Source organism: Genypterus blacodes, unplaced genomic scaffold (assembly GCF_046128005.1).
Source record: "Genypterus blacodes isolate CSIRO-AG114 ecotype Tasmania unplaced genomic scaffold, CSIRO-AGI_Gbla_v1 ptg000067l_1, whole genome shotgun sequence".
NCBI lineage: Eukaryota > Metazoa > Chordata > Actinopteri > Ophidiiformes > Ophidiidae > Genypterus > Genypterus blacodes.
This window is the reverse complement of record NW_027466879.1, coordinates 6,832,166-6,857,002: the sequence shown is the minus strand read 5'-3', so window position 1 is coordinate 6,857,002 and position 24,837 is coordinate 6,832,166. Positions and strand designations below refer to the sequence as shown.

Below are 24,837 nucleotides of genomic sequence, written 5' to 3'. Positions count from 1 at the left end.
AAGTGTGTGGAGTCGTTCAGTCCGACCCGCTGCTGTTGGATGAGTGGCTGTGACCCAGAATTGGGAAGTGGAATGACATGAAATAAAGTGTTGAGTGTTTTAACTGTTTAGAATGATAAGACTGGAGCAGGACAGCTGCCATCCAGAGAGGAGAATGGAGAAATGGAGAAGTACTCTCTAACACGAGTATGAGATCTAATGAACAGAAGTTAGACAGAACCCAGATATTATTTACATAAACAGATGAGACTTTGGAGCAAGGATGCTAAAGACAAAAGTCTGGTATGATGGGCTTCTATATCAGTGCTTGATGTCTCACAACCCCTATTACATCACGTACGTGTCTCTGTTCGTGCTTTGTGTTTGTATGAAATGTCTAACGTCACATTTGTCCTCTGTCTCTCCGTCACATCTCGTCCATCCCCATTTTCTCACCTCGACCTCCCGTTGGAAAAGCTGGTGTTGAAAAGTGAATGTGTAAGTTTTCAGTGAGCACGGCGCCGTAGCGATGGCCCAGTTCCATTTCGGCAGAACGACCCTCAGTCTCCTTCACTTCCCCTCCGGCTGCTCCATATGTTTGACGTAGCGGAGAACAATAACTAGGATAAACGCAGGGCCTGGCAAATGGTGGAAAAGTACCATTTGACAGAGAGGAGGTCTGAATTGGCTCGTTTCAGACCGAATCGCTTCGCGTTAGCACAAATTCAATCAATGCATAATTGGCAGAATCATCAGTGTACAGCGGACAAATCCTGAGGGCATGGTGAAGGATGGTGTGATTATTCTGCGTGGTGTGTGTGTGTGTGTTGCGGTGGGGCGTGTCGTTCTTTGTCACTGCTTAGCTTGCTCCATCCATCAACCTCCTCCATGTGGGATCGCAGGTAATGTAAGGTTGATGTCTCTCTCACTGTGTCAAAGTCTTTTCTGTGTTTCGGTCCTCTGAACAGGATTGTTTTCTTAATAATTAAGTCAGCAATAGCAAGAATCACACACTTCATATTTAGCCAGTTTAATATTGGCTTTTCCAGGATGAAGAACGTCGTTTCCAGAGGGTTTATTTGACTCCAAAATGGCTTCCTCACTCGTATGACGTCAATATTCTGTTTGCTTCCCCCTTGAAATATGCGAGGCTATGAAAAGGTTAGAGTAGCTAACCTTCCCCTCCGCATGTTGCTGTTGTGTGCACAGAGACACAGAGACACACACTCACACACACACTCACAGACCCATTTAGAGTTAGTGGCTGAAATGAAAGCTGCAGGCTTCCCTCTGGCAGCAGTGAGCATGCAGAGGCCTCAACTCCTTCACTCATTCTGTCATACACCAGCATTTATTATCTTCTCACATTCCTGAGTTTTATAACATTCATATGTCAGTTTGACGTTGGAAAAGCCTTTATATCCTGCCAATGTAGAGGAAAACCTCAATGAATCACATTTCTTTGATCCAAAACAAATTTCCCCCTAAACTGAAGTTTGCTTCAATTTTGCCAGCCGCATTCATTGAAAAGTTATGACATCATCACTGCACAAAAGAAACTATTCAGCTTTAGTTCAGTATAAAGTTAAGCATCTGAAAAAAGATTGAAATTTGGGCCCAGTGTGGTTTAACATTAGCTGCTGTCAGTTGAGCAATAGTATAGATATGTTGCCACCTAGGGTTCTATTCACAGCATTACAGCATTACTGTCTAGCTCTTCAATAATGAATTGGCCAGCCGGAGGATAATGATCTCATCTTTTAACTTTTCAAGACAACATACACATCATGACTATACCAGTGCTTTTGCTTATTGTGGGCCATTATTACAGACTTAACACATTTGACATGAATGTTAAATGTCTTTCCAAAGCCAGACGTATATTGAGGGGATCTCTACCAGCAACTGGCTCTAACTTCCTGACACTTTAGTGTGAAAATCCCCTACTGGTGTCTGCTGAAAGGCCTTAGTGATCCGTAAGGATGGAGAGTCATTGGATCCATGATTTATCACGGATCCAGTAGTTTGTGTGATCAATGTCAGAATACAGAAGGGCTATAAAATGAAACTTTAGTTTTGAAACAAACAAACATTATGTGACTAATAACTGTTTGTTTTTAAAGTATTGAAAGAAAAACTATTTCAGTATTAAAATAGTAACCCAAAAGGATAAGGTTAATGATTTATTGATTAACGATTGGCCAAGATGAGCTCCTGAAAATAGTTTCACAATGATTCAAAGACAGCAGAAACACAAACACACACACACACACATACACACACACACACACACACACACACACAGGGTGTAATAACAGACCATCAAAGTAGCAGAGGAAGAAGTTCATAACAATGAGTCTCTGATCATCAATGGGGTTTAACTGTCCATGAAGACAATGAGCATTCCTGTTATCCAGCATTCATCTGTTGTTCAGTGGTGGCACAAGCTGCTTTAGAGCTTTAGAGCCGTGTTTCATGTATGTGCGTCCATCTCAGCAGCACGTGAGCCCAAACTAACCTGAGCTCCTCTCTGTTCCCTGCAGGCCTCCTGCTGAAGACTCAGGAATACGTAGCAACGCCACAGCTGCTGCCCTCACCTCCACCCCTCCCAGCAGCCTCCCCTCACAAACCCACCCTTGCAGCCCGCCAGACTCCGCCTCCTCCTTGACCCCCTGCTCCTCACTGCCGCCCTCTGTGTCGCCCACGCTCACAGACGTGTTTGGCTTGCCCACTCCGCCCATGGGCAGCGGTGGCGCCTACAGCCTGAGCTCTTCATGCGGCGGCAGCGGAAGCTCCCGCTCGCCGTCGCCGCTCACACTGATGCAGGCGGTGGCGGCCTCTGGGAAGCCCTTCGCCACCAAGCCCATGGAGCTGTGGAGCAAGCATGATGTGGCGGACTGGCTGGAGAGCCTCAACCTGGGGGAGCACAGGGACGCTTTCCTGGACAATGAAATTGAGGGTGCCCACCTCCTCTCTCTGCAGAAAGAGGATCTGATAGACCTGGGTGTGACGAGGGTGGGCCACCGCATGAACATCGAGAGGGCCCTCAAGCTGCTGCAGGACAGATAAGCCCCGAGGAGAGGGGGGTGGGGGTCGGGATAAGTGGAATCAGGGCAAAGGAGAGGGAGGTGTTACCCATCACTGACCAATCTCTTCATCAGTCATGATCTCCAATGATGGACCTGGGTTAAAGTTTTGTCCAAACTGATGTTGCCTCTTGCTGTTTTTTTGTCCCGTCTCATCCTCTTTGGTCGCCCTCATCTCAGTGCTCTGGTCTCGTCCGGCCTCTTCCTCCTTCCCACTGTGCTGAGCATCAGGGGATCATGGGATATCAGGAGGGAAGAGTGAGGAAAGAGTAGCTGCCTCGTCACATCCAGGAGAGAGAAAGCAGAGGAGGCCAGAATGAAGGACTACCCAGGAAAAAACTCAAGAAAAGTTGGTCCTCAACCTCTGGAGAAAGAACTTGTCTGGAAGTTGATTTGACTTAAAGACTCGTTCTCACCCACCTGCTTTGGAATACTTCAGACTTTTTCCGTACACCTCAGTGTGGGTGCATGACAAACCAGCTGAGCTGGTCGTTGCTCCTTTTCTATCTTTGCTAGTTTGTTCAGAGAATAATATTTCTTCACTAGAATCCTACCAGAGTTATATTTCTGGGTGTGTCTAAGGTTGTAGAGAAAATCCGAGATCGATTTCCTTTTTTTGCTGAACACATGAACATAAGCTGACCTGTTCAAACAAATACTAATCCATACGTTGTGTCCATGCACACAGATACATACACGCACCGTTTGTGCACAGAGCCACATCTTGACAAACAAGACAATACACGCTGTCTTCACAAACATCCTGAGCACCTATACACACACAGAAACACACACACACACCCTTACTACTCTCCTGAGAGAAAGAGCAGAGTGGCCAGCGGTGGTTGCCATTCCATCTCGTCTTTCTTTCTAGCGGGCGCCAGTAAAAACCCGCCCGGCCGCCACCTCATCATCCCCCGATATCCACGAGTCCAAGAGTAATAATGAGGACGTTTGTAACAAAGTGTGAGGAACAGCGACATGAACGTTCAGATTGTTCAAATATTGACCCAACATCTCAGACCAAAGGGTTGTTATTGTCCTCTCCTGACTTTTCCTTCAAGTTCTGTGTGTGTGTGTGTGTTAAACATCTGACCCAAGATGTCATTAGACCCAGTTAGTTCCAGTCTATCCACAGATCCATACAGGCCACAGTAGAGGGAAACCAGAGCTGTTCTCTCCTTTTCTACTTCCTTCTTTTAAATCTCCCTCCACTCCAGCATTAGCAGGTCAACATTAGACATTCATTTGGCCCAACAACAATAACACTAATGATTGACACACCCGCTGTGTGTGTGTGTGTGTGTGTGTGTGTGTGTGTGTGTGTGTGTGTGTGTGTGTGTGTGTGTGTGTGTGTGTGTGTGTGTGTGTGTGTGTGTGTGTGTGTGTTTGTGTGTGTTTGTGTGTGTGTGAATGGTAGAAGTTGAGGTTTTTACAACAGAACTACAAAGAATTTTGAGAGCCCAACAGCGAGATGACTCCCATACTGTGCAGTGGAAAGAGTCTGTTCAGTCGCAGACCGAGTCAAAGTGTGTTTGAGACCAAGCTTCTCTCCCTAAACAGCCTTCACAGATCTGCTCACAATACGTGAAGAAGGCCGGAGGGATACGACTAATTGTTAGATATGTGCAAATGTGCAAAAAAAAAAAAAAACTCCACATTGATGCACTTGCGTTCTCCCCTGCCCTACTGTACACACTGGGTGAAAACGGGCCTCCCTTTGTTTTGTCAGTACAGCCTCTTTGAGCCGCCCTGCCACAAATCATACTCTGTTTTGATTGGCCAGCTGCCATCAGGCCTAAGCGGACAGGGGGACTGCAAAACTCCAACCAGATGTGTTACCAGATGTGTTGGCAAGTTTTTGACGATACTCAGCTCCTAAAGCAAAGGAAACGCTGATTACAGTCCTTTTGAGTCTTGCTGTGTGTAGTGACAGCAGTGTTTCCAATTTGTCCAATTCAAATGAAACCAGCATTTCCAGAGGCCGAAACTGAGTAAAGGCTGGTCACAAATACAGTATTGTGTTGAATCGTGTATATAAGAGTGTCTAACAGGATCAGAAGTGTCTATTTAATTATATGTATAGCTCCGATAAAGGTTTAGAGTAAAAAAAGAAATTCTATTAGAGTTCTGTTCTAGTTGCCAGAGCTGACCTGATGACCTGATGTGGCTCTGCTCACTGCCCAACATCCTGCAGAGGACGCCTTAAACAGCTCACTGTTCCACCTGACACACAGACGTCTATATATCTAAGAGCCTACTTTAAAGAAAAACAGTCATTACAAAAGTCACCCCTTTTTATTTGTTGTCATACCGCACATCTCCACAGCTCCATTTAGGTGCAGCTTTGAGGGGAGACAATGAAACATACAACACAACTCTGTGTTCTGTGAACATTATGCTGTATGTTTGCATTCACTAAGTTATAGGTAGGAATGATCCAGGCCCCACCTTCATCTGGTGACCCCTCGTCCTCCTCCTGTGTGGCAGTGTACCGATGAACAGATGACGACAAAGGGATCACTGGCGGTCGACAGAGAGAGAGAGTGACCTTTTTCAGGCGGGCCGAGACGGACGGCTCGCACGGGACAATGCTGCTATAATCTGTTCCTGTTTGGACAAAACTTATTTTCAAACTAACAACAAAGTGTCTGAGGGGGTAGAAAAGCACAGTATTTTTAAAGATTTGTATAGAGTTCTATGAAATTTTATAGAGGCTATCTGAACAAACGTGTTCAACACTCATGTGTGGATTGCCAAAAACAAATACTATATAGTTAAAATGTGGGTACTATTAGATTTATGGGTTATGTAAGAAGCAATATTTATTCTGAATGAATCTTCTTGGTTGTGTTTTATTTTCCTATTTTAAAGTTATATATCACAATATGACCACTTGTCAGTGTTTAATGAAGTCATGCCTAGGTACTCTACCGCTGTAGTAGACTTAAGATATTTTGGCCAATCGGTGACCACAAAAACCAGGTATTTCTGACCACCGTCTGCCTGACTAGAATTCTCTCATTTCTTGGAATACCTGAGTCAAGGGTGTGCAACGTGTGTAAATGAAGACAATTGTGTAAATCTAAGCAGGCCATCATTGTAGAAAGATATATTAAAACTATATATGTGTATACATGCATAAATCCACCAAAAAGAATAGTGGTGGCTGTTGACTTTTATGGGAACCAACAGATCACCAAGCTGTTTTCTCTGTGGAAATATAGAGCTGAGTAGAGTAGTAGGAATCTAAAGAGCATCACCGTGGCGTGGCTGTCCACCAGGCCATGTTTAGGACCGGCATGGCTCACTAACCCACTTCCACTCCCCTTCGAAACACTGCTCCCACCTTATCATTGTCCAACATTTGGGTACTTGTTCTTTTTCTTTCTTTCTTTTTTTCATTGATAGATTTTATTATTTGATTAAGTCCTCATAGAAGCTAAGATGTTTTTGTTTTTTGGGGGGTAATTTGTGCAAAGAGTTGTGTTCATGTTTTCTATGTTGCTGTAATTTTGTGCTACTGAATCACCATAGAGTCAACTAATTACTGAAATGAAAAGAGAGAGAAATTCCTGTAACTGCACTCTTCCTTCCTCCCGCCCCTCCCCCCCAAAATCCTCAAGACTTCTTGTATGGCAACCAAAATTCACTGTAAGAAATAAATATGATATTGCACTACTGTTGTATTCCTCTCACTCCTTATGCTCTGTGCCTGACTCGTATTGGTTAGTACAGTGGTTCCAAAACTTTTTAAAAATATAATATATAATAAATATCGTCAAAACGTTTTTGAATCGTACTAAATTCATTTGATTTGACAGTCGGGTATTGATTACATGCAGATGTTGATACAACTAGGCTACTTAAATATCACACTACATAGTTAGACATGATCTTCAGGACCTTTGCTTCAAGACATTTTCTCTACTGGACCTCTTTTAATTTTAGTTGAATATCCCTGCTTTATAACATAAACATATCTGCGCCATGACGGTCTAGTGCAGGGGTCTTCAACGTTCAACCCCCAAACTGACTGAGAGAAACCTTATAAACCTTAAGACCTTTTAAACCTTAAAACCACCAACCATTTAAGGTTTAAAAAGCTTTAAGACCCACAGAATTGTGACCCACCCTCCCTCTATCTGGGCTCTCAGAGAGACCAGCTGGATGCCAGGTAAGGTTTATGGGTTCAGGTTTTAAGGTTGGTGGTTTTAAGGTTAAAAAGGGTGGTGAATTAAAAGGTTGGTGGTTTTTAAGGTTTAAAAGGTTGTAAGGTAAAAAGGTTGGTGTTTTTAAGGTGTGGAAAAATTGCTCCAAACTTGCACCAATGAATCCTAGTGTCAAGGGGATGTTGTGTATGAATTTCTGGCTTTTTGTGTGTTTCCTAGGCCAAGATATGGCCCGTCCAAAAAATGTCAAATGTGATAAGGGTCCCCCCTTACCTCTCCAAAATTTCCCCAAAATTTCTTCAAACTCATGCCAATGGATCCTCGTGACCCCCAGAGGCTTTGTCTGAAATTTGAGCTCTCTCACTCCTTCCTTGTCCAAGATATGGGCTTTTCAAGTTTTCTCCACTTTAAAAAAACGTTGACCGCCGGGTCAACTTTTTCACCAAAATGTCATTATTCCCCAATTTGCCCCAAATTCACACAAATTCATGCCATTGCAGCCTGGGTGCTGCGTCTGAAATATCAGCTGTCCAGCTGCGACTCAGCTGTCCTGACATCAGTCAGGAGATCATTCCACCACTGAGGTGCCATAACAGTGAAAAGCCATTACTTCTTTATGTAAAATGTTTTCTGCAGTTCCCGTTCTATTGACAAAGTGGTGTATTGAATGAAATGTTTACAGTAATCCTTTTATGGAGACCACTGAGGATGTGCTCAGATTGAGTTGTGCTTGTCATTCCGTGAACAAGAACATGTTCAATCACAGTTGCCTAAATTTCATCTGAAATGACTGTTCTAGGCAATGCTCTTCCTTGACCTCTTCTTCCTTGTCCACCACCTCTTAAACTCAAACTCGTCCACTCTGCCACGTGTGCATTCTGAAATGGCTTATATTCTGTAAAATTGGTTTGATTGCATCATTAGACACGTGTACATCACAGTGCTGAATGTTCGATGAATGAAAATGTGTTTTGAGTTTTGCAAAAAATAGTGGATGGGATTTACAAATGGGGTCCAACTACCTGAACTTGTCAATTTGTCGAATGAGTGACATGACATTTGGTTCAGAGAATGAGGTTTAGCATTTTAGCAATTCAAAATATCTGTAAATTGTGGTACTGGTGGGCCTGATGGTGGTGCTGTAATCACTACTTGGATGTTTTGACCTGCAACTTCTGAACCGCAAGTCACAGGAGACTTTAATCTCCCACAATTATTTTGATTGTTTTGGGATTTCCAACAATTTGAGGTCAAATGTCACTGTCTGAATGATTATAATGATGGAATCAATTCATACATGAGCAGAAATGATGAAGCATCAAACATACGATTCAGTTTATTTATTGAAACTAAAAAAAAAGAACAAGAAGGTAAATAATGTGACTCAAATAATGAACCGATAAAAAATAATGCATTTGAAAAGGTCACTTTTTTATTATAAAACCCCACATTTAAGCTACACTAGTCAAATAGATAAGCATGTTACCTATTCAAAATAATTAGTGTTTTGAGATCACACTGCCTCTTTCATTACAGCCCGATAAAGCCCACTAGCTCATCTTTATTGTTCATGTCCTCTGGACATAAATAGCTCACTCTCTAACCACCACACACACTGTTTGGTCATGAGCCGGACACACTTGAGTCTTGTTAACATCCAAGCAACACAGACATAGGGAATAAAAATCTCTTCTCAAATCTATAGAACTCCCCAAAGCTTCACAAATCACGATCTTTCTGTACATGGTTCCAAGAAGAGTAATCACCAAGTGGTTTAGGTTACGAAAATGACTAAAATAATACTATAAAGTGTTTCTGTTGAGGATTTGATTTGCCACAGTGCATGGCAGTAGTGTCTTTTGACATGACTGCCACAGTTCTGTGTACAGTTTGAAACACCAGCAAAGGAAGGTGCCTTGTTTATCTATGATATGCAATCGACCCTAAAACTGATGTGTTCAGAAAAACAGGAAGATACTCGGCGACGGACAAACTAAATGAAGCTAAATACAAACCTTAACTTTATATCAAGAATCAACAAGTGCAGCTTAAATTAGAAGGGGGGGCTCTTGTGCAACAGAGCAAATTATAAGCAGGCAGACCAAGAAGCAGAGGCGATTTGGTCCACGATTAATGTACCGGGCTTAAAGGAACTTGGTTGTAAATAGCCGTCAATATAAACATTGTGTTCTGAAGTGCTGTGTGTGTGTGGGGGGTCTACATTTGAAATGCTTCTGCTCTATTTGAGTAACGGTTTGAGTACATGACTCATATCCCAGGATCTGGCTCATTTCTGCAATCTTTGGTAAGACTAAAAACCACAAGCCAGAGTAACTCGATACCTGATCATCACTGTGATGACAAACTCCAATACTTCTTATTCTTATATATTTATTTATTTTCTGGGGGGCGGGGTGGGGGTGGGGTCAGCCGTGTGCCGATTTGTAGCTTCTCACTGGCAAGGAATTGTATTGCTCGTCCTTCCCCTGATTCACACGTCGCTCATGTTGGGGTGGAGCTGGAGGCTGAATGAACCACACTCCATAAAGTCACAGGCACTGAGGAAGCAGTGGGCAGCCCAGTTTTTCTTCCAGCTTTAACTGGTGCAGAGCAGGAAGTGCAGAACAAAGCTTAAGCAGATAATGAGAGCTGAATCATTCTACCATAGAATTCTTCGTCCCTGTCTATTGCTGCATGGAAATAAAATAAACTTAAATTAGGAGAAGGACAAGGAGAAGGACACCCGCTGATGTCTGGCATAGTGTCAAAGCACCTAAGATGAGGTGAGGACAGATGGAAATGTGACAGGGAAAGGGATACTAAGTGTCTCCTTCCGCTTTTGCACAATCACAGGGAGACAAGTCGTTTTGAGATATGCCATATCACTGCCGGACCTCCACGTAATTTGCAGGGAAGAGGCCGTAGGCACTCTTGCACACACCCCGCCACCAGCCCTCGTCAATCATCTCGATGTTGGTGATAATGTCATCGGGGTCAAAGGAGATCTCGTCTTCACCAGCTGAAATGCACACAGACAGGTCGGTGGCAAAGACCACACTGTTAGATCCTTCTGTTCCTCACCGTCACGGATAACAGAGAGGAAAAACACAGCAGCAAACCTCTAGAAGCGGATTTACATTTCACTCTCAATACTGTCAATCTATCAGGAAATAGCGGCCCAGCGGCAACCGCTCAGCTTATAGTCTCACCTGCTTGATAGTCATACAGGGCCACTGCCGTCACCCCGAGGTCCTCGCTGTATTCGTACGGCTGGCCATCTGCAAGAGAACACAACTCTATCCATAAAGGTCTCACCAATTTGTAACCTAGGTATCACTAACAAACACAAGGGAAACATCTGCTGTACCTCCTGCTGCAGCATCATCGGCGGGAGTCTGGTAAAGCTCCTCCTGCTGTGGCTGTGCCTCATAGTGCCGCTCTCCGTTCTCTTCAGCAGCATCTTCGTGCACACTGGTGTTCTAACACAGACAAAACAGACACACGCAATAATAACACTTTTTCAGGTCATGTGGGTGCAAACTCGGTCACTGACATAGAGTTTTTGACTCTCAGGTCAACAGCTCAGCTAGAAGCATGAGTATATGAGGTGATCAGCCCTCAAGATTCTTTCAGCACACACACACACACACACACACACACACACAACCACACACACACACACACACACACACACACACACGGTCCTTAAGCTCACCTGTATGTATGCAGGTTCGGGTTCAGGTTCTGGCTGGATTGCAGGAGTTGGGCTGGGAGTTGGGCTGGGACTTGGGGCAGGGGCAGGAGAGGGAGCCTTGGGCGTCTGTTCCATTTTGCGCCGGGCCTCCTCCTGCTCCTCCCTCTCCCTCGCCTGCCTGCGTGCTCGTTCCTCCTCTGCCCTTTTTTTGTCCTCCTCCTCTTTCTGCTTCGCAATATTCTCAAATCGGGCCTTGATGCTTCCTGTGCTGCTGCCAGCTGGGGAGACAGAAATCCTTAGAGTGGCAAACCTCCAAAAGAAGTGACAAATGACCAGAACAATTTGTGATACTGTGATATTATCAAGTAGAATAGCCCTGAAACACACCCGCCCTCAGTGAACCCATAGCACTGTTACAGACATGCTGATTCATCACTGCCATTGCTTTTGATGTTTAGTTTGAGGTTTGAGTTTGCATTACATCACTGTGTTATATCAGAGGAATAGAGTTACTTTACTAAGCAGGCCGCAAATGTCTAAATCGTCACGTTTTCAATTGTGCAGCGTATTTACGAAGACTGATCATGTCAATGAGAATCGCCAAAGTCAGTTCATTTGAATGCGCTGCCACTATTTCAGAGGCTTCTTGCCTTTGTTATCCTGGTGTCTCCCCTCTTCACCAACATGGTCAGGTCACAAAGTGTATTATGTGAATCTCTCTCTCTCTTTATCAATAAACATTCTATTCAGAAACACTCTCCTTTCACAAATGTCCTCTAGCACACTGATGATGTCTGCTCAATAGAATGATACTAGCTGCTATGCCAACAACCTTGGGCCGCAAATTACATTTGCCACAATTGTGATCAGCCACAGTCATATGCAAACATTCCAATTCTCCCCTCCCCTGTACCAAAACGTAACGGGCTCTTTCTCAGTTTGCGTCTAACATGCCCACTAACTTTTATTGAAATCTGTTGATAACTTTTTGTGACATGCTGCTTAGAACCTTCTTGGCGGAGGTCGCCAGACTATACAACTTAATTAAACTTCACTGGGTAAAACAGGTGAAATGTTATAAGAGGTGTTTGTATTTTCTGGTCAGTCAGTGTAGACGGAGCTGCTGGTTCCTTACCGGCCTCCACAGGCTTGGTTTTCTGATAAGATGAGGCCGGCTTCTCCACATCTTCAAAGGTCCCTGCACTCTGAAGCACCACAGAGACAAAACACGTGACACAGATTTCCACACATGTAGAGACACACACACACACACACACACACACACACACACACACACACACACACACACACACACACACACACACACACACACACACACACACACACACACACACACACACACACACACACACACACACACACACACACACACACACACACACCTTACCTTATCCATGCGGTCATTCTGCACACCAAATTTCCCTCCAAATCCTTTGGAATAATCTGGTGACAACAGGTGGAAATGTTGAAAGTCATTTTGTGTTTTTGCTTTAGATCTGATCAACCACAGTCGACATTCACCAGAACTTTGTGTTACAGAGCAGATCACGGAGTCTGCCGGTCCATACAGTGCAAACGGCTGTAACAGGAAATAGGCAGACCTGATTTTCCCCTTTATTGCAATTGGCTATGTTTCACAGCAAGAGCCATGGGTTTGGGGCTTGGTATGAATCCATCTGCTCTGTAGAAGTTCAGACAAAGCAGACTGTGGTTTGAGTTTGACGATGAAGAGATAAACAAGGAAGCTCCTGCCATTAGAGATGGACTGAATTACAGCTCATGCAAACCTGTACAAGAGGATGACCACAAACAGACATAAGCCAGATACTTGGGGTCAGGCAGCCATCTGGGTTCATTTCTTTGGGTTTACAGTCGGGAGGCTTTGCTTAAATGCACTGTGCATGTGTGACAGTGCAGTCATCATGCACAGAACCAACGCATAAGCAAGCAAACAGTATCACGGCAGAACAAATCATATTAAGGCAGCGCTACAAACAGGAGTGTGACTCAGGGGAGTTTGCTGGGCTAGGCAACAGACTGTAGTGTCAGACTGTACATGTCAATACAAAGTAGACAAAAAAACATTATCTTCTAAACTGATTTTAAAGTCAGACTACTTTGCAGGGGAAATAAAGGCTGTAGTAAATGTACATGTCAGGGAAACCTTTATGGATCACTATCGCAGGTTATTTTCTTATTGGTGCCAATTGTGAACACTAGAGCTACGCTAAACTACTGTTTGCTTTTCCTTTTGGAGGGGTTAACGGCACATTTCACTAACTTTCACACCTCCTGAATTTGGGGAAGTTAGACATTAAATCAGCAGAGTCCTCTCATAATAATATTGGCTGATTAAATGCTTGAGGATGAATGAGGATCTTCACATATGTTACGTCATGGTAACCTGTTCCTATGGTGCATAGCAGGTCGCTATCCCAGGCTCTTTATACCGCTCATAAGATGGAAGCAGGTCGACATCGCCTAACCCAAAATGAAAAATGTTTTCAGCAGAAAGGAGAGGGGCAAATGATGACATCCAAATGCAGCAAGGGGACAAAATAATAAACAACAATGTGGGTGAATTTGAAATTTTGCCGCACCTTAGCAGCACAGACCCAACGCAGTTAATCATGAACTAATGGACGCCAAGCTCAAAGGAGGCGATTTTAGCCCTCATTTTCCTGTCCCTGATAAGCTTTTGTGGTCTGACACAAAAGCTGCAAATGCTAAGTCTATTTTGAAAAATGTCCCAGCCTGGCATTGGAGAGCCAGTTTCCAGTACAGAACATGTACGGCAAGCAGCTCCTTCTCCGCTTCAGGCTCCATATTTAACCTTCTTGCATGTAGTTTTGTTTGGATTAACTTTCAGGTGGTCTGGGCTTCTTAAATTCATCCCACACACATCAGCAGTAGCAGCAACCAGCACTGCTGACTGTGTGACCGCAGCCGATACAGAACGCAGACAAAACAGCAGATTTATCTTTTGGTAACTGGTCAGTGCTGCAGTGGTGAGAGGGAGTGTAACAGAAGAGGAGGGGGCATGACTCGGACAGAGGGGACATGTGGCACTTAAAGAGAAACAGCTGTTGCAGAGGAGGGTGTAAAAGGAAAGCGTATTCAGCAAAGGGGTGTCACTGCAAGGGGGAGGCGGAGCAGTAGGGGTTTTCCTGATGGAGAGTAAGGGAGGGGGGAGGGGTTCTGTGCCTGTCTGAGACTCGTGCTTGGCCAGGTTCTCCTTGTGCTCATAGCCCAGGGCACACTGGTCCTGCTTCTCCGCCTCTACCCCATAACGCCCTCCAAACCCACGCTTATAGTCTGCAACATAACACACACAAACACACACATATATGGACAGACAAATACCAACTGACATTACAAACACACATATATAGTGACAGAGAGGGGGACAGTGACACACATGAAACTCCCCCCGTAGTCCGAGGCCACATCATGGTCTAAACACGGACCTGAAGTGAAGGAGAAACTCTCAAAGATCCTATTTCGGTTTGAAATGATGTTGAAAACAGTCTTTTGTGTTAAATATCCTTCACTCAGACTGAAGGATTCAATCGAACGCTGTGATCAAGACCCTCAGGGCTGCAGTCTCCCCTCGTCTGCTGGCCCGCATCACGCTTTGATCCGGACAACACAGACGCATGTTGTTCGCTCCTCTCTGCCTCTGCCCTTCTTTCTGTTTTACACGAGCATGCGTGGCTCGTTTTTGTCTCATCATTCCAGGAATGATTACAAAGTCAACAGTTCATGTTTGCTTACTGTCAAAAATCAATCATGTGTATTCATGATCTTTAAAGAAAAAAACTGTTATGCTCCTACAAGGCAATGAAAAGACAATTCCTATCAGGAAACGTATGTAATCACCCGTGTGTCAACTAAGAATTTCTTCAATCAAGAGGAGCCTGAAGAGAATTTAAAGATATTATTTGCGCAAGAAGGCTGGCGCACAATAATCAGCCCAAGCGGCACTCTCGTTTCCTCTATCGTGATCTGCGGAGAGATATTCATTTCCGATGAGGAAGTTGTCAACTGTCACAAGACCGCATCCAAAGCCCCAAAGAGACCACATCAGAGCAGAAGCGTGGAGGGGGGGGGGAGAGAGGAAGGCTGCGGCTTTTGACTGAAAAGTCTGCAAAACTCAAGGCGGAGAGCTTGTGAAAGCCGAGGTTAGCCTGATATTCTCCCAGATCAAAGTTCTAACGTGAGCTCGCAAAAAGGCAGACGGATGTTTTGATGAGCAACGACAGAAACGAGAATTTTGAGTTTTCAAGTGACAGTTTTTTCACTTGACTAAATAGACTTGACAGAGAGATCTGAGCATATTGCAAGTTCTGTTTCCTGAGTATGTACTTCTCCTCATGTTTAAATTGTAGTGGGGTCAGGAGGAATGATTACCGTTTATCAGGTCCAGTAGATAAACCCTGACATTCACAGACATCCAATGCTGACACAGTATTAAGAACAGAGAGGCGTCTGCAGACAAAAAACTCTTAATACTCAAAACGACCAGAAGGAGTTGACCAGGGTTTGTCTGGGGGCCGATGTTGATGGTGAATATACAAATCTCTGGATCACAGTCTCACATATGTTCTCTTTTCTGAAATATTACAGCTAAGCTTGCAGGACGTTGGAGGCGGTACCTTTCTGGGACTCATGGAGCTGTAGTTTCTCCTGGTGGTCCCATCCCAGTGCAGATTTATCCTGTCTGTCCGTCTGCACTCCGAACTTGCCCCCAAAGCCCTTCACGTAGTCTGGAAAAATGCATATGACAAAGAGAAACACTTAAACCTGAGGCAAATGTTCAATTTCAGCTATAAATCATTATTTATTCTTTCATTGTAAACCAATTATGTTGTTTGAGATCATGCAAAACCACAGCGTTCAGTATTGACATAGACCTGTTTCTAACGCTGCCGCATTCAAATCTTCAGCTCTGTTATCATCAAATCTGACCCGGTTATCACAGCGCGCCCTGCTTGAGAGCAAACACAGCCCTGCTTTCTTTTCCACGTCAATCTGTATCCACGTGGTGTTGCAGTCGACCAACCAGGCAGCAACACCTTGGCCGGCTGCGGACAAGAAGCTACAGGTAGAGCTGCTCAGCTATTTCGCAAACGAGAAGCAGGGCAAGTTACAGCAAAGCCGGGGGTGTGACTGGCTTGGGGCCTTGCTAATCCACACAACATGCACCGTCAATAAACAGGCAGCAATATTGCAATATGAGCAGCTGAGACGCGATTTCATACCAACTCCAAGTATGAACAGATCATGAATGAACCCTTTGTTCAAATGAATGCAAACTGGATCACTGTGGTCCTTTACTTTACTGATATGTTCACATTGTTATGATGAAAACTGGAACTTGATGATGACACGTGTACATATCACTGTTACAGTTCAGCTACAGCTGTAAAGGAATGTCGCGCATAACTGATTTCTTTGTGGTAATGTTATCGTTATCAGGGGTTAAGTTTGATTTTGCAGTGCCAAGGTCAAACTTGGTAGACATTCTGTTTCAGCTCAATCATAAAGTGCGGGTGATTAATTATGAATAGGTATGAATATTAAATAATATGGATAACTTCTCTGTGTGAATATCTGTACATAGCTGATGTGCGTCCCATAGTAACTAGGGCTCTTCTCACGACAGCATTGACACCGACCTTTCTGAGACTCGTGCCTCTCCGTCTTCCCTTGGTACTCGAAGCCCATGGCGCTCTTGTCCACCTTGTCCGTCTCTACGCCAAATTTCCCACCAAAGCCCTTGGTATAATCTGCCAGTGGCCAGAGGAGGGAAGGAGAGAATAATGCAGAGTTTAAACAGGAAATGGTCTGGGGGAGAGTTAACCAGAGAGACAGTGGAGCTTTATGAGTGGCAGAGGACTTTTCTTTGGAACCAGTGACATTTTCGAAGATGTGCTATTGCATTTCTTTTCCAGGTAAAAAAAAGTAACAATCTCATAATTGTTTCTTTGTTTCCATCTGTCAGAATGTCCTTAAATGTACATTGCAGAATCTACAGTTACAAGATGTACAGCTGCTATTTCAAGAATAAATTTACCCACTTTTTTAACCAGTAAGTTTGGCTGGATGAGAGCAGACTGAGAGAGAGACATTATGGACACTTAGACATTACAGGGGGGCATATTTACAGATAAGAAAGGCATCTTGGTGCAAAAAGAAAATCTAAACAATTCAACTCCTGAGGCTGAAGAAATGTGCAACTAAAAATCAAAACTATAATAACAAAGCATTATATCACAGCGGGAAGAAAGCACAAGCTGAGGAATGAAGGAAGAGGGAGTAATGCAAGATAAAATGATTCACCTGGACCTGCGAGTGTGTGTGTGTGTGTGTGTGTGTGTGTGTGTGTGTGTGTGTGTGTGTGTGTGTGTGTGTGTGTGTGTGTGTGTGTGTGTGTGTGTGTGTCCATTTGCCACATTTCTCCTGGCTAATGGGATTGCGGCACGACAAACCTTTCTGGGACTCGTGTTTCTCGGTTTTGCCTTGGTAATCGAAGCCCACTGCACTCTGGTCAACCCGATCTGCCTGCACGCCGTATCGCCCCCCAAACCCAGTGGCATAATCTACACAGCACAGCAAGGGGGTCAAAGGACAGGGTGAAGCGCTATGGCAGCAGTGGTCAGTGGAAAGAGCCCAATTCCAAAACTTTTGCAGTGGCAACACAAAACTGAATGAAAATACTGAGATAAAGACACAAATTCTATTATTTTTCAGAGATCAATCTCTCTAAATACAGTGCATGAGTAAGACAACGTTTTCCTGGTAGTGCAAACAAAAAAGGTGTCTGCACCAGTGAGGAACAGAAATGGAATTGGGCACTTCTGTGATTACGCTAGGGAAGATGAGGGACGTGACATGACGCTGAAGTCATGGGGAGGCAGCTTAGAGGTGTTGACAGCTAAGAAGCCATGGAATCCCAGAGAACATGCAACATATGGCCAAAAACAAAGAGAATTAGATCCATGTGGCATAACAGCATAAATGCATTTCCCAGATCTGTTCTGTATTTACAGCTGAAACTTAGCTGCTAAGCACAACAAGAGCAAATGTGGTAAGACTGGCCACCAGCCAAAAGCTCATCAACTTCAATGTGGCTGGAAACTCTTTTTACTGTGGTCAACTTCCAGAGCTCACTCTATTAACAAAACCCAGTTAGATGGAAAAAGATTGAAGTTAGATGGTGACATGAATGGGTGAGGTCGGGACTAAAACAGTTCTGAGTCCTGGTTGAGGAGGCAGATTACAGGACGGATGTGCAAAAAGACACAAGTTGTGACATCACCTTTCTGAGAAGCATGTTTCTCCGTCTTCCCAGCGTACTCGAACCCAACGGCAGACTGGCACGAGAAAGCAAAGGGCAATTACTCTACTAAATGTGTATAATAATAATGATAATTTCTCTAAATTCACAATTTGGAGACCTCCCAAAGAAGATAACTCATATTTTCCAGGTGAAAATGATTAAATCCAATGTATTTGCGAAGATGTTTTTAGGACGTGTTTAAAGCAAACGTTAAATATGACAACATCTCAAATTGTTCCAGAGCTACAGAAATACCTGGTCAACACGGTCAGCTTGCAATCCATACTTCCCTCCAAAGCCCTTGGAGGTATCTGTCTGGGAGCAGTGCTTGGACAGCTTGCTCTGGTAGTCATGACCCACAGCAGACTGAAGACACACAAAGACAAAGAGATGAGGAGAATTGTCCTCTTTTGAGTGAGTGAGTGAGTGAGGGAGGGAGGGAGGGAGGGAGGGAGTGAGTGAGTCTAAAACTAAGAGGAACAGAAAGCACCACAGAGCCTGAAAGGACGCTCAGATCATTAAGACGAGAGAAAATGTTCATTTTCACACAGCAACTGTTTATAGATTAACTAATTAAGAAACTACAAAGAGTAGATATTCTGGCACAGCCTAGCAGCCAGAACAGAAAAATTGATCTAAATTAAGTTTTGACCTCCTGAGGCAAGTGAAAGAAATATAACCGACAGCAGAATACCTCTTTTGAACGCTTTGCACCTCATTTAACTCAGTCTACAGTGCTGTGATTAGTAATATTAGCCTTTAAAGTCTTAAAACTGCACAATAATGGATGTAAAAGTTTGTGTTACCTTGTCCATGCGGTCCTGCTGCAGTCCAAACTTGCCTCCATATCCATGTGCGGCATTGGGCATGTTCTCCAACTCCTTCTGCTTTAGGCTGGTGTGCTCCGTCGACACCGTCTGACGCAGTTGGTGGATACTGAACCAGCAGAGAACAAAGTTAGGGGTCAGACTTAAGGGCTTTGGGGAAATGAGTGGGTTATTAAAACAATCATTCATGACAGGAATACCGTAAACAAGAACTGATCCCTTTCTTACTTAATGTGCTCCTGATGTCCTGAGCCGGCGACCGTCTTGGCCCCCCAGCGCTGCTCTTTCTCTGACACATCATTCTAGAGAGCCAGAAAACACAGTCACAAACACGGGAGCGGGAAATGATGAAGCTGATGCATTTCAAAAGGGAGAGTCAGGGGTTTTATTAACGGTTTCACAGCTACCTCAAAGTCAGGGTCGGTCTCCCAGTCATCGCCCCCCTCATCCACATTCACGTTGACCGACTGTCCTGCTGCTGCCTTCCACATCTTTCCCTACACCACACACACTGAAAGACAAAAGATTATTCAAAATTTGTGTGTCAAGACAAGCTTCTGATGTTCATGGATCGTCTTATAGCAGCAAATGTTTCGCTTAAATTTCAGATTTTAACCACGACTTATAGCTTTTGGATTCAGTCACATGGTTTCTTTGGTTCATTTCATCTTCATCAAATTTGTTACATGTGTTTGTGTGAGCCAAGAAAAAAAGTATTCATATATTTTTGGACATGAACAGGAACCAAATAAGTCAAGATGACACTTTCATTGTGTCGTTCATCAAAATTTGAAAGGCAAATCTCCAACTGTGGCACTACAGCTACATGATCCATTTCACTCAGCGGTCATTGGTCTGACTCACTCTTAAATCAGGAAGTCATCCTGCAGGGGCCACATATTTCCAGAGACCACTGACATATTCTCTCAAATTTACAGCCATCATAAGGAGATGGAGGCACTTAAGCCTGCCTGTTGACTGTAGCCTTTCTGTGTGGAGTTTAGTCACGCTCCTTGTGAATGGAGATCCTATCGCTCTTCTTCTAACACAGTTCAAAATCATACCAGCTTGATGAAGTGAAAATTGCAATTGCCAATAGCAACCAGCTTAGGGCGTAAACAAAACCAGACCCTTGGACCAGGTTAAACAGGTAAATAAAAATCCATTAATAAGTAAAATTATTTACTTATTATACTACTGTGGTGGGTTTATGCATTCTCTGAATTCTCTTTGTCTTCATCGTGGAACTCCTAAATCATACCAGTATGTGGACTCACTTGCCTGATTTGAAAGAGTGTGAAATGACGAATGCTGCTTTCGGTTGGTTCTGGATGACCTCCAGCTTTTTGCTGTCTAACTGGAAAATAACTTTGGGTAATAATCTGAACTCCTGACTCAGCACAATCTGGACAATCAACATCTGAGTGGAATGAAGCTGCGAGGGACGTGGCTTCTTCAGCCCAGGAGATGGAGCAGAGGTCTGCAGACCAGGAAGTGCCCAGGTCGGTCCCAACTCTCAGTATGTTACACGACACTAGCGTCTACCACAACCAAACCACACCCAACCTCTGATCACTGCCAAGTCGTGAGTTGTCATTTCTGTGTCAGCGGGACTGAAGAAGAAAAGCGCAATTAGATGTAACCTAACATTTGATTTGAATAACAGGTAAGGTTTGGAAAAAAGGGAGCAGCAGGAAGCTTTTCCTTATTATTTCCGCGAGGAAATGCAAATTTACTCGTCTAACGTTACTAATGTCGGTTAGATTGCGATAAAAAAAATAATAAAAAAACAAAGCTCTGCAGTTACACAATCAACGAAGAAGAAAATATAAATGTTCGTGTGGAACATTCAACTGTTCGTTTTAGGGATCAATGTCACAATTGTCTGCGTAACGTGTTTTTTATCACAAAGGGTCTAATGCAAACTGTTGCTAATGCTCCAACGATACTAGGCCATACTGTCCAGAGAATACGACGTTAAGAGAGAAGTGGGTGTGAAATGTGGGACATTTAGCTTAAACCCCTGAGCGCTGCCTGGATGGCTGTGCTATTTCCTGTTCCAGCTTTAGCTCGGGCAGCTAAGCTAACATGCTTGTACGATTTACAGACTCAGCGAGCCTGCGACGCGTTCAGAGGTTAGGCTTTGTATTTAGCAAACTAAGTGCAGAACACTTACCGTCTAAGACAGAGGAAGCTCCGACCAGTTTAAAATAAATATTCCAAAATACCCCGGAGGATAGAGGCCGTTCAGGGTACAGGCTGGGATGGACTAACTAGCTGCGCTCCTGTGCTCCGCTTCCGGATCCCTCTCTCCCAGTCTCTGCCTGGCGAGACGTCACAGCGGTGACGTAGCAAACTGAAGGAAGGCGTAATAAATGTCAAATATTGAAAGAAAAAAAAAACCATACGTGAAATGCTGGACAGAAATGCTTTTGCAGCTTTGTAGGAAAAATAATCTATGGTGAAAAATTTGATTGTGTGCGACAATAGAGCTTGACATTGTATCTATAGCAAGTATCTTACCAAATACATGAACTGGTCAGTGGGGGCTTCTTTTTCCAGAATAGGCGTTGATAGGCGAGTGATATTCGGCTTTAAAAATAAAGTTAACTTGACTCGACTTGTAATGCCTCGGTATTTGGACCACCCTTTTGTCAAAATCTGTTTATATAAAAAAAAATATATTTTTAAATATCAAACAAGGCAAAAAATGTTATACACAATTAGTAAAATATTTTGCGTTAATTGTGATTTGCAGTATTTTGTAATTCATGTTCTTTATGTCATCAAATTCAAAAGGCATGAAATGGCTGAGTTGAGTCAGAGTGCTAAACTGCTATCCAGTGAGAGGAAATTTTCTCCTCTCGTCTGACATCATTGATAATAAATATAATACATTTTATTTATAGGTGCCTCTCAAGACACTGAAGGCCACCTTACATCACAACTTGTCAAATAGACACAAATATAGTCAAATTTCACCATAAAAACATACTTCTCAATTGCCAGTCAAGTAGGATTTGCCATATAATCTCTTCAAATCAAAATCATCACCAGCCACACCCAACAAGAATCTCTCGTCACTGAGCAAGAGAGGAAGAGGAAAATTAGTTCAGAATAAAATCCGATGACAAACCTGCAAAAAGCACGACAGGAAAAGGCAAGAAAGTCTTAAGACAAACGATTTAGCCATTTGATTTGCAGTGGAAAATAAGTTTCAGTATTTTATTGAAAGTAAGCAATAAATAACACTGTGATAAAAATAGTTCATAAGTACTCAGACTGTACATCATTTTGTTACAAGATCAGAAGTTTCAAATGACAAGAGCAGGAAAAAAACAGCAACATGATTTGCAATGTGCATGAAATTACAAAAACAGACAGAAAAAAAAGGAAAGCATTTCTAATGTATGTAGGACATTAAGGTGAAAACTCTTCAGCTCTATGACATATTCCATGACAATGGTGGAAAGTACAAACTTACACATATGGAGCATTGCCACACAGAGGAACAAACTGTGGCTTTAGCTCTAGCGTGCAACTGACAAATCACAAGGTGAATGAGTAATAATAAATAGGAACAAAGGACTGATGAATGAGTTAAGAAACAATAAGGCTTGATATGAAATATTCATACAAAGTTTAAAAAAAAAAGGTTTGTGGGTGGATCACACCGCTTTGAGGGGTATATAGTCATAGCGGGGATCGACTGAGGCCGCAGTGAAGTTGGTCCATCGAAGGAGAAGCCACGCGTAAAACCCATCTGTACGTTTTAGTCCTTCCATATGCCTGAGCCTGACTGTGCATTTCTCCAGAGGTGGGAGAGGTTCATCTTTGTTAAAGGGCTGGGTGTGAGTGGGGAGGGGAGAGGATTTCAACATGCAAGGTCAACTAGGGAGAACCTGGAATTCTGTTTCCACTTGCATCTGAAAGCAGCCCTCCTCGTTTTGCTACTGTAATATGGCTTTTATTTAATTTAAGAGTTTCATTTTGGTATCACAGATATGGAAAATAAAGAAAAGGAAAGAAATCACTTTCACATAAAATCTGTTGCCACCAACACATTGCTTGCCAGCAGTTACTAATCTGGTGCTGGATCAACCACAGTGTTGCGCAGTGAAAAAGTGTGACAACTCCAGCTATTTGTGTGATATTCACAAATTCATTGACCATAGAGCCATTTACACAAAATCACATGTAATAAGCTAAAACCTGTTTAAAAGGGCAAAGGATACATAATTAACTTATATCACATATCAGAGAGCATAAATTCAATTATTAGATTTCAAATCAAAGAGAAGGGGAAAAAAAACATACATCTGTCAATAAATCGGGATTATAAAAAAAGATTAGATAAAATGTCTGTTTGTAAAAATATACAATACACAACTCCAGACAGTTGAAACATTCAGTTACATACATCTGAGAGTTAAGCTTAACATGGGAGCACTGGGGAAATGTATTTAAAAAGAACAGGGTGGGGGGTTAGGGGGAATAGAGATTTGCAATGCTAAAATCAATTAAATGTCCCATTGTTTTACATAAATATGACAACAAATACACACAAATCTAGAATGTTTCCACTAGGTATACTGTGATTGGTGAGTAAGGACTTGATGACTAAGAAACAAAACATGTTTTTAGTGCCCTTGCAGGTCAAATCAGTTCATCATCCTGGTCTTGAAGGCAGGGAATTCCCCATCATCTTCTGACCAACGGTTACCTATAGAAATAATGAGGATAAACTGAGAAGGGGAAGAGAGAGATGAACAGACACAAGAGGGGACGCAGGACAGAAGCCAGGGAGGGAGGAGACAAAACAGTGAAAAAGAGAGGAAAGGCGTGAACGTGCGTTATTAGAGCCATGAACTCAAATACAAGAAAGCTATTTCTGTGAGGAAAAAAAAGTAGCGGTTCTGCAGCGAGTGAACAGAACTTTGTTCCATGGACGCATTCTTACCGTTGTGTTGTGCTGAGTGTTAACAAGAGTAGGTCCTGACTGTGGCAGTGTCCAGCCTCTGTATAGACTGACTCCCTGTGTTTCCGCGATGGCAAAAATCACATGCAAAGACGTGCCATTAGTGACAGCATAATACAGACACAGCAAAGCCATTCAAGAAGAATTTAGAGCAGATCAGGAACCAGGCCTGGAAATCAGAGCCAATCAATTCTGAGTAAGTAGCAACAATGACGAAGCACATTATCAGCCACACAACAAGCATTACACATACACACAAAACAAACAGCAGTTCCATGGCATTATTTTGTCTGCTTACCATCCATAGGGCTCCTTTTTGGCTGCATGGAGGGAGATGCAGCACTGTTACTGGTAACTCGGAAGTTGGCAGGCAGGGTATCCGATGAACCCAGAGACATCCCTCTCATGTCTTTGGGCCTGAACTTCTTCCTCCATGATGGGGCACGGCGGAAATTCTTATCTTCATCCTGGAGGAGAATCGACAGGGAACAAGAAGGGAGTAGAGATTGAAAGATACACAGTAAGAGGAGTGAAGTTAGTTTCACAAACCTGTTCTTTATTGTGTCATTAGGTTGGTGAGTAGGATGTGTGTTTGTACCTCTTCCATTCTCCTTTCTGTGCCAATAGCAAGCAGGCTGTTGTATTCTCGCTCAAGAGTTGCTCTGGCCTAGAAAACAGAAACAGACGGAGGAAAAGCACTGTTATTCATATTTCATAAAAGCACATTTTTATTATCAG

The 24,837-nt window shown here is 43.3% G+C and overlaps 3 protein-coding genes across 10 annotated transcripts in view; 1 reads left to right on the top strand and 2 right to left on the bottom strand.

The window, feature by feature from the left end:
* Nucleotides 1-4,556, top strand: part of shank2a (SH3 and multiple ankyrin repeat domains 2a) — a 124,192-nt gene extending 119,636 nt beyond the window's left edge. The window contains 1 exon segment of the mRNA XM_076156288.1: nucleotides 2,523-4,556. Within this exon segment, the coding sequence (XP_076012403.1) occupies nucleotides 2,523-3,048 (526 nt within the window). The 3' untranslated portion in view covers nucleotides 3,049-4,556.
* A 4,095-nt stretch (nucleotides 4,557-8,651) lies between these two features.
* cttn (cortactin) lies at nucleotides 8,652-21,449 on the bottom strand. Of its 3 annotated transcripts, XM_076155664.1 has the most exons (16): nucleotides 21,298-21,449; nucleotides 19,529-19,632; nucleotides 19,350-19,423; nucleotides 19,101-19,230; nucleotides 18,550-18,660; nucleotides 18,274-18,328; nucleotides 17,444-17,554; nucleotides 16,631-16,741; nucleotides 15,608-15,718; nucleotides 14,157-14,267; nucleotides 12,340-12,395; nucleotides 12,067-12,136; nucleotides 10,953-11,209; nucleotides 10,605-10,716; nucleotides 10,447-10,515; nucleotides 8,652-10,256 (listed from the first exon to the last, which is right to left on the bottom strand). In XM_076155664.1, the coding sequence occupies exons 2-16, from the start codon at nucleotides 19,610-19,612 to the stop codon at nucleotides 10,120-10,122; spliced, it is 1,599 nt and encodes a 532-aa protein (XP_076011779.1). In that variant the 5' UTR covers nucleotides 19,613-19,632; nucleotides 21,298-21,449; the 3' UTR covers nucleotides 8,652-10,119. The 3 variants fall into 3 exon arrangements, with proteins under 3 accessions (XP_076011779.1, XP_076011780.1, XP_076011781.1); XM_076155665.1 differs by lacking the exon at nucleotides 14,157-14,267; XM_076155666.1 differs by lacking the exon at nucleotides 17,444-17,554.
* A 976-nt stretch (nucleotides 21,450-22,425) lies between these two features.
* ppfia1 (PTPRF interacting protein alpha 1) overlaps nucleotides 22,426-24,837 on the bottom strand; it is a 29,229-nt gene continuing 26,817 nt past the window's right edge. For 3 of the 6 annotated variants that reach the window (XM_076155657.1, XM_076155661.1, XM_076155658.1), the window contains 3 exons: nucleotides 24,698-24,766; nucleotides 24,398-24,566; nucleotides 22,426-23,844 (listed from right to left, as the gene is read on the bottom strand). In XM_076155657.1, coding sequence (XP_076011772.1) covers nucleotides 23,783-23,844; nucleotides 24,398-24,566; nucleotides 24,698-24,766 — 300 coding nt within the window. In that variant the 3' untranslated portion in view covers nucleotides 22,426-23,782. Of the gene's footprint in view, nucleotides 23,867-24,081; nucleotides 24,157-24,397; nucleotides 24,567-24,697; nucleotides 24,767-24,837 lie in introns of all 6 variants that reach the window. The other 3 variants (XM_076155662.1, XM_076155659.1, XM_076155660.1) reach the window with 2 other exon arrangements.

Excerpts from the sequence above, each read along its gene's own strand:
- cttn (XM_076155664.1), bottom strand. The coding sequence starts at position 19,612 with ATGTGGAAGGCAGCAGCAGGACAGTCGGTCAACGTGAATGTGGATGAG. Across the intron at positions 12,137-12,339 it reads AGAATGACCGCATGGATAAG|AGTGCAGGGACCTTTGAAGA; the intron begins GTAAGGTGTGTG and ends GTGGTGCTTCAG. Across the intron at positions 10,516-10,604 it reads CGATGATGCTGCAGCAGGAG|ATGGCCAGCCGTACGAATAC; the intron begins GTACAGCAGATG and ends GTTCTCTTGCAG.